Raw genomic sequence first — 9,846 nt, forward strand, 5'->3', positions numbered from 1 at the left:
TAATTTCTTTTTTTCGTAGTACTAATTCAGTATCCTATAAGATTGACTCCAGAAAAAGCAAAGTGACAGAAATGACTTTGTAACAAAAACAGTTTTAGGCCAAAACAGCATACTAGGAACCACAGATAATTCAGTTAGTTTTATTAAACAATGTAGTGGACTGTGATTACGAAACAGTAAGTACTGAGTTTGTGCATTGATTTGTCCTTCCCCCCCCCCCCGCCCCATACAAGGAGCTTTTATCTGCTTATGGTCAAGATTGGCATATCATAGGACTCTCACTTGTGCTACTTTTTGGTAAATTGTCCAACTTTTGTCCTACTTTCTAGATTTTGTCCTACTTTTTCGTAAAATATCCTTTTCTATGTTTTACCATACTTTATCAAATCTTGTCAAAATAAATAGGTGTAACTTTTTTTAAATGAAAAGGAAATATTGCTAAATATTTACAAATGTAGTAGATTACAATTAATGATTCTGCCAAAGCAAAAGTTATATCGTTTTTTCAAGTTATTTGGGGGGGGGTGTATGTGAGTCTGTGTGGTTCATTAATTTTTCTTTTGCTTAGTTTGAGGGTTCAAAAACTCATTTTGTATCAATGTTTTGAGTAATTATTAAAAACTTTCTATCTGGATAGAAAAAAATCATTTTGTATTGACTACTTCATGGTCTTGGACTATTCATTGTACAGCAACTAGCATTCATCATTCAAAATTATGGTGCACATTTTAAGTATAGGTGAAACAACTGTTCGCATAACAGTTGAATACATAGGCCTATTCTAGGTTTTGAAACTCTGATGCTACCCAATCGCATTCTATTTGTCTTCTGCATTTTTAAAACATGAAGACGCATAAACAATATTTTTCAAAGCTCTGCAAAGAGCTAAAAATGGAAATGCTTCATTTATTGAAAACGATGATGCTGGTAAAGAATAGAAAATGTAAACAAATCCTGTTAAAAAAGGATGGACAATGCAATAAAACCATCTGGTCCACCTTGACTTATTTACATTGGCTTTGTAATTTACAAATTTTGCACTGTGTTTCTAGAAGTGGTTTTGAAGGAGTGTCATTCCTTGAAAACTTACATGTCCTCATAATTTGTTGCGCATTGTTAGAGAGTTGACAGACTTGACGTTAGAAGACTTCTCAAAAATATACGTGTATATTATATATGCAGAATATTTGCAGCACAAATATCGCAGCACCCCTAGGTGTCATGGCACACTGTTAAGAAATCAAAGCCCTGCCATCATCTCTTCAATATAATTTAATTTGAAACACATCTCACAACCCTATCACTGGCATAGGTGGGAGAAAAGAGGTAGGCAGAGATTAGTTTTTTTAATAAAAAAGAAAAAATCCTTTGGAAGAAAAGGATTAACCCCCTCTTGAGAAAATCCTGCATGCATTACTGCCCCTATCTTCCAGTCACTGATGGATTGAAAGAGGGTGCGGCCCCCTGGTTTGTTGCATCTTCTATCCAACCACCCCTGCCCCCAAAATTGCATTAACCCATCACTGCTTCCGATGTCGTGGCACTGTTTGGGAAACTACTACAGTATAACTGTTTTAACTAACTCATGTGAAGGAGAGGATCTATCCCCTTGATCACCCACCCCAAGCAAAATGTGATAATTCATGAAATTTTTGGCACTTTTGTATGATAATATTGCATTCAATCAATCCATTGAAAAATACCTATATCAACACGTTTTTGATTAAATAACAAATTCAAGAAAACTTAAACTGAAGAACGAGAACGACTCAAAAGAAAAGTCGGGATGAAGAAAAAACAAAAAACTGGTATTGTCTCAGAAAATACAGGAAAAATGCAGTATGTATAGCCCCCTTATTCAGAGCGACTACTTTTCAGAAATTTGTAAAATTCCCCCCCCCTCCCAACAGCGAGCTTTAAATCCGCCATGCTCACATGTGTATGTGTTGACACATTATGCCAGAAGTCTGAAACGTACAATCTAATTTATATGAGGCAAAGTTCAAAATAATAATAAATAAGTGAATATCTTTTTTCTCAAATCCAATCACACCCCTTAAACACCCCTTATATGTTTAATATCATGGCATTCGATATAACACAACATTGCACAAGCACACTCACTATATCAGCAGTAACCGATGTAACAACATCAAGCAAGCGCACTCCCTATATCGGAGATATAGATATAACAATACCGTGCAAGCACACTCACTATATCAGCGTTAACCAATGTAACAATATTGTGCAAGCGCACTCCCTAGGCTATATCGGAGATATTGATGTAACAATATCACAAGTGCACTCACTATATCAGTGAAGTCTAATGTAACAATAGCGCGCAAGAGCACTCACTATATCGATGTAATAACATAGTGTAAGGAGGTTGGTGCATTATCTTGGCCTCCCATGCTTTCCTATGGAAAAAATCTCCTTCCTCTAAGGAATATTTAAAAATTTTCTATTCACTTTAGGCATTCATTTCTTTTCTCTCAAATGCTACGGATATTTTTATACAACGTAACAAGAGCATTTAGGATTTTAATAGCTGGTTATTTTTTTTCTCGAATTTTAACTTCAACCACATGCAACTTTTTCATAAATCACCAAAACTTACCCATATCTTGCGCCATAAAAAATTGTAAATAAATTTAATAAAACATCCTCATGTTAAAGTATGTATCACCATAATATTGAGACACACACAAAGTTTCAAGACATTAAAGGAACGGTATCACAAAAATTAGAAACTTTGCCTGGTTTTAATTTATACAAAAATTTCCACGTTTTCAAGACAAATAAATTATTTGTCTTGAAAACGTGGCAATTTTTGTATAAAATAAAGGAATGGTGTTCGAAAAAATGTTCCTTAACTAACAAAAAACTTAGTTTTGAGAAAAGAGCATTTTAGTGGAAAACATTAGCATATATAATGCCTGCCAGCAGTTTATATCAAAATATTTTAAAAATACAGTCAAACCTCGTTAGTGCGTCACCCGGTTAACACGTCACTCCGCTTACCGGGTCACTTTTTGGAAGTCCCAATTATCCTCAGGTAGGAATTGGCACAGCTATGTCTTACTCCGCTTGCTAAGTCATATTTTTGCGCTCCCAAAAGTGACTCATTAACGAGGTTTGACTGTATTTCTAGTATAGGCAAAACAAAAACTTGAACAGAGTTAGACGCATAAAAGACCATAGTATTTGAAAATTGAAAAATTCACAAAATGTATTTTTTGGAAAATTTACGTCCCCAACCCCCTCACACTTGTTATATCGGCATTGTCATTTAAGCTCTGATGTCATTACACCGGATTTTACCGATATTAGACATTGGAATTAACAATACATTACCATGTTAGAAAAATCGTGATATCGATGTGGGCCTTACATCAGTGATTTATTATAAATTGATACATCGTACAGTCCTAGTTTAGAGTGGTTCTCATTGGCTTTTATTCTATGTCCCTCACAGAGAGGTTTGCACACTTACTCTAATGGGGATTTCTCGGAGTAGCATTGCACTATGCAGAGTAACATGTTACACTGTATGTCTGTTTCATAAGTGGAAGTAGCACCTTTAAGTCCAGAAAGATTTGTGACAGAGAATGGGCAGGTTTCAAACTAATGAAACCTCTGAACATTCTTTGATACAGTAGGCAAGTGTCTTATTGATCTATGTTATTGTGCCCTAAACATATAGTGGATTCATGAATGTATCTTATCTCATCATAGCACAGCAAAATCTAAGACACTCTAAGATGGAAACCTGCCTTGAAACAAATTAAAAGATAGTCCCATTGATGATTAGTGCAAAGATGAGCACTTATATTATTCCAGTCTATTGACATTCAGTTCCGCACAGGTTCTACTGTATTAAGAATTTTCAATGATTAAATTTTACAATTTCAATATCATTTTATGCAACGATAAAATATTGATACAGTAAGTGCTCATGATAATGAACTCATCATTCTGTCAAAAATGAACCTTATATCAGGTGGTTGTTATGCAGAAAGAGAAATATATAAGACAGTTGTTACATGAAAAAATTTCGGACTTATCTCACTGGTTATTGTCATGGAATGACCGCTCTAATGTGGGGTTGTTATAACGAGCGTCAACTATATTATGACACAGATATTATATCATATAATCTCACCTCACTTTCATCAAAAACATCTTCAGGAGTACAAGGCGGTGCAAACTGTGTTTCACTTTCACTGCTATCATCTTCCAAAAAAGCATGAGATCTAGGCAGTTCTAGATTTGTACGACTTGTACACAATCGCTCTCTACAAACAGGATCTGGTATGATGTCATTCAAATCCATTGTGAACCAATGTAACGAATCTGTAAATGTTAAACATAGGAAAAAAAGTTACACAAGTCAAGTATTTTACACTTGCACACATTTCAAACATAAATTTTATTCACATATCATACCCCCTCATGCCAGAAGCATGAGTGTGCAAATTTTTATGCTTTGGGTTTATCAGCTGTTTTGATACATTATTTTGGTATCTAAGTTTTGTCAGAAACATGAATGTGTATCCTTATTGAAATACAAAACATCTCAGGAAAACAACTTCCATAGAGTAATAGGAGTAGAATAAACATTTTTATTTATTTAATTTTTTTTATTTCAAATAATTACAAGAAAATAAAACATTCATATACAAGTACAAAACAACCAAGGAGACATTAGTCCCATACTGGTTGTTACAGTCAAAATGTTTGTGTATGTTGATTAGTACAATAAACTAAAATTCTTGACAGATAGAAAAATTATAATTAATGAAACAAAATTAGAAATATGTATTATAATAAGTGAAAAATAAACAGAAACAAAAGAAAATAAGAGAAAGGAAAGAGAAATGTAATTAAATTTAGCATAACAATAGGTGGTGGCAAGATATATACAATTGGTGTGAATAATAAACATGTAACAGGGTTGAAGGTGCTGTAACACTTATGCGATATGAGAACATGAATCAACATATGCGAAATACAATACTGTGCATCCGCGTACCAATGCAATGCATTAGCAATTGTCTAAATTTTTACGAGCAAAAATTTAGATTTGTTATTAACCCTTTGAAGGGCGCGACATCGAAATATGAAAAATGCAAAAAAATAACTTGATGTACCGATGCATATGGGTGTACATATTACGTTTTTCAAAAAATTGAAAAAAAAAAATTTGAATTTTTATTTATATATGAGGTGGGATACCGTTTGTCCCACCGCACACTTAGCGCTTATCAGCGCGGTGAAAATGCTTGGCAGGGAAAGCATTACTAAGCCACATTTACAATAGTGCTTATTTCATTTTATTAGCCAGGAAAAGATTAGAATAGTTAAAGAATGTCATAATATGGAGAAATACTTCTAAATTGTATTTTAAATGTTGATGGAAGACAAAGTCTCAAATAATGACGTGTTAAGTGCAAAATTCTATAGCAATCTCTCTGACAAATGACTCAATAAGGGTCGCACTTTATAGTTTGTCAAAGTTGGGGTCACCTTTCTTTAGCTGAACCGAATTATCGTTCATGTGTAGGTGGACCAACATCCAGGTGAATCTTTTCACTGGCATTAGTTTGCTTATGAAACTATCCGCCAGAATTGGATTTGTTGACCAGTAGTCTCTGTAGATAGGGAGTTTTTTTATGTCCATAGCTAAATTTATGGCTAAAAAGCATAGAAACTCGTCTTTAGAACTGGATCAAACCTCTTTCCTTCCTGGGTTACATAAAGATTTGTTTGGAAAACGATATGCTCAATCAGGGCTGATGAAAACAAACAAAAAAAAAATCGCAATAGGAGATTGTTCTTCCAGGTCCAAAATATCATCACTTGGCCCAGTCCTTTCTCTGAATTCTGGAACAGTGTTGTGTCGTGGGGTTTTACTCAAGTTATTATATCTATTGTTGATGGTCCTGGAGTCGATGTTTCATCAACAATAGATTCTTCTACGATAGTCAATTCTTCATCCCCGATACGCGAAATTCTTCCCATTCTTGCACTTCATCATCAAGTTCAACTGAGGATTCTGGATCCAATGGTATTTCTTCAATCAAAGCAAGAGCTTCAGCAGCTGTTAGTCCTTTTCGAGGCATTTTGAATTTTCTTCTACTTTATAGAGGGGACCATTCTCCATACTAAAGAAGACACAAATAAAAAAAAAATTTCCAGACGCAACAGTATCATGTTACAAAACACGCATTCCAAAGAGATTTCCCAAGGGTGAGGAAATTGGTGCTGCCCTCTGTAGGAAGGATGCTGTAGACGCGCGGTGGGACTACATGTATCCCACCCTTTTTCTTCAGCAAATACGTTCTGAAAAAAATCTTGTGGATTCAAAAATTACTTGCAAGACAAAATTCATAATACTATACATTGAATTTGTATCATTTCACCCAGTTGGTGATGCAAAATTTGGTAAAAATCTACAATCACTTTTTTTTATAGTGTCAGCAAAAATATTTGACGAAAAAGAACTACCATTAGTAATATGAAAAAAGATTATGGACAACTAGAGCCATCTTCTGATAACTTTTGGAATTATAAACTACATTTTAATTCGATTTGCAGCAAAAAATTCCTATTTTTCGTGGAGTTATGAATTTTTGAAAAAGGTGGGATAAAGGGGTTCCCACCGCCCTTCAAAGGGTTAAACAGAATTTTTTTCCCCTATTTTTCTATTTATGTCGTAGATTGAGTAGATAATGCAGAGGAAGAAATGAGAGTTATGTTTAACCGAAAAACTGAGGATGAAATTATATAAAAGTGGATCTCAATGTCTGGAATTTGGAAAAGATGGAACTTAAGATTTTTTTTGAAACTTGAGAATGTAGTTCTCTCTTTAATCTCAATGGGAAGGGTATTATAAAATTTTAGAATGAGAAAACTGAATTTTTTTTTGAGTAGTTTTGTGAACCAAAGGTAGTGAATAAGTGGAATTGGTTTTTTTTGTTTGTTATACATAGTATTGAACATAATGTTTTCCAAATATGTCATTTGGAATTTGTCCCCATGATTACATATGGATTCTCTCACATTGTACACATTTCATATTTCTATTTTAATTAATTTTTGCATGCCAACCATTATAATTTTAATCCCGCAATTGTGTTTTTATTGAACCTAGAGACCATTTTTGACCAAACCCAGAGTGTTTTTTTCCGCCCCAAGTTGTATTACAGTAGACTCTTGATAATCTGGCCATGAGCTAGTCTGGCCTGTCCAGTAATATGATATTTTTAGGCGGGTTTCCTTCAAGCATAGAAGAGGAAAATGTGTTACTGGATGTCTATGTGCAAAAGTTTATATTATTTGAATGGGATTTTCCAACTTCCAGTAATATGACAATTTTGGTAATCCGACACACCCTGGTCTGATGTGTGTGATGGTTTTAGTCATAATTTATTATTTTATTTAAAAGAAAGTCTGGGTTTATATTAATATTCCTGTAGACTAAACGAATGAGACATTTCTTGATAGAGACAACATTGTTAATATGAGAGATTTAATTAAATGATTAAATTAGACTATACACCAGAGACTCATCGGGAGAGCATTTTCTTGCATGGTCCGGTCTCGCACTTCAGCATCGAATGATACCACACCACATAGCTATGCACCTGCATCTAAAGAGCAGGTGGAACTCGCTAACATTCAGCCACCCTGCTACAAGAACGTTCTTGTTCACATGATACATTACTTTGCACAGTACAATTTTTCTGGAGTATATCAACAAATACACAAATTACAAACAAAAAAAACAACATTATGGAACAATGAAACATGATACACAATATAAATGCAAAAATGCAACAAAGTACTAAAATAAGTAAACACACATAATATGCATTGAAGTCAGAAAATTATGACAGTTCTCTTATAGTTAATAGTCTTTCAAATATAATGGCAATTTTCTCGCCCTTTTTGGACGGTTCACTTTATTTGAATCACTAGAACATTGGAAACATCGTGGAACCTGTAACCTCAACAGCCATTAGAATACTTCAGGAATCCTCGGCTAACATCGGGAGACATCAATATCTTCGGTAACATTGGAGATCAACAGAATCTTTAATCTCAGCAGCCATTAGAATACTTTGGTAATCTTTGGGAGACTTCGGATATCCTCGGGTGACATCAGAAACAGCAACCAGCAGACGTCATTGGCAATCATCAGTAGAAAAGAAAACTTTGTTTCGTTGAGAAGAAAAACTTTACAAGCTGCAGATTGTGGGTTCTAATTCATAAACATCAGCACACGTGGGATATGCATGGCATTATAGTTATAACTATCTATCCTACTTCTGATTTATAGACTAAACGAATGAGACATTTTTTGATAAAGTCACAACATCATTAATACGAGAGAGAAAAATTACATCAGAGACCCACCGGGAGCGCATTTTATTGCATGCGTCTGATCTCACACCAACATCGAATGATACCACACAATAGTACTGCTACTAAACCACATATGTACCTCATCTATATTCCTCTACAGAACTTCTAATGGATTGATACATGTTTGAATGTATGTGTTGTATACCTAACGTGAATTATTGTTTCTGTGCAATGCTTGTTATGTGTAGTTCTGCCATCAATTTTTCTAACTATGACTGAAGAGTGGTGATCGAATAATTGTATCATTGTAGGCCTGTTGCTCTCTGTGGCAAGGCTTTTAAACATGAAGATCGGCCCGCACAATAATACTGCTACATGGCAGGTGTCTCTATGCTATGTATTTAGGCCTACATCTAAAGAGCAGGTGGTATTCACTAACATTCCAGAGAATATTTATATATCAGGCAGGATGGTTGTATTAATAAAAAGCGAGTTCTTGTTTTTTATTATTTTCAATCCTGTATCTGGTCTAGGATGTTATATTTTTAACGATCCCTTATTTAGTTTAAGAATGTTTTGTTTATTGTACTGTTTTGTAACAGTTGTAATATGGTATTATCTCTATTATCCCTTTTTGGTAATGTGTGCTGGCTATCTTTTTCTTTGGGAAGAAAGACGTCCAAAAGTACGACTCTGTTTCACTCTTGGCGACTTCTCGTCATGGTTTCAGACGATTTTTTGACCAAAGAAAAAATCCCTAACACGTCGCCAAAAAAGGGATTGTGCTATAGCTATTCCGGTAAAATTTTGGATCATTTAATTAACCAAAACAACCGTTCTCGAGATAATTAATTATAAAATACGTAAAAGACAAATTAAAAAAAGAAGGAAATAGAACTAGCAAACAAAATTAAGGTATACGGAATGAATATGCATGATAAAATTTCATCGGGTACTTATACCAGGAACATTGGCACAGAACATACATTGTAACGATATTGAAAATCTCACAGTTTAATTTGCGAAGAACATCACCAAGTGTAACGTGAGTTCAATAAGGTTTCTCTTATCGGAATGTAGGAATAACAAATCCACGTAGAGACGAAAACTAGTGACGGACGAAAGCATAAAATTCACAATAAATTAAGACAGCCATATTAACAGAGCGAATTTAAGTTCGACAAGGTTCCCTCAAAAACATTCAGCTCCGTTGATAAACATATGGGTTCTAGGAGTCAAACGAAGCAATGAATATGTGTGTGTGTGTGTGCCGTTTTGAATTTATTACAATCTTCAGTAATGATCGTATATCATCGAGACTGAAACTGACCATATATTATCGAGAAAAGTACGGGAGTTCCCCTCAACGTATGAAATTGTAAATTTTTGAAAACAGTCCAAAAATTATATAACTAGATTCTTCATCAAAAACATATAGAAACATCTAGATACCAGGCTTAAATAAAAAGAATTAATTGT

The 9,846-nt window shown here is 34.3% G+C and overlaps 1 protein-coding gene across 3 annotated transcripts in view; it reads right to left on the bottom strand.

Annotated features, from left to right (window-relative positions):
* Nucleotides 1–9,636, bottom strand: part of LOC149085527 (adiponectin receptor protein-like) — a 32,332-nt gene extending 22,696 nt beyond the window's left edge. The window contains exons 1-2 of one of the 3 annotated variants that reach the window (XM_089233588.1): nucleotides 9,354–9,636; nucleotides 4,163–4,353 (exon numbers count right to left, since the gene is read on the bottom strand). In XM_089233588.1, coding sequence (XP_089089714.1) covers nucleotides 4,163–4,333 — 171 coding nt within the window. In that variant the 5' untranslated portion in view covers nucleotides 4,334–4,353; nucleotides 9,354–9,636. Of the gene's footprint in view, nucleotides 1–4,162; nucleotides 4,354–9,353 lie in introns of those variants that run through there. The other 2 variants (XM_089233589.1, XM_089233591.1) reach the window with 2 other exon arrangements.
* Between the last annotated feature and the right edge of the window lie 210 nt (nucleotides 9,637–9,846).

The sequence above is a fragment of the Pholcus phalangioides genome, unplaced genomic scaffold (genome assembly GCF_987345545.1).
Source record: "Pholcus phalangioides strain wild (caught in Gottingen) unplaced genomic scaffold, Ppha-v1.0 ptg000007l_1, whole genome shotgun sequence".
Classification (NCBI taxonomy): domain Eukaryota; kingdom Metazoa; phylum Arthropoda; class Arachnida; order Araneae; family Pholcidae; genus Pholcus; species Pholcus phalangioides.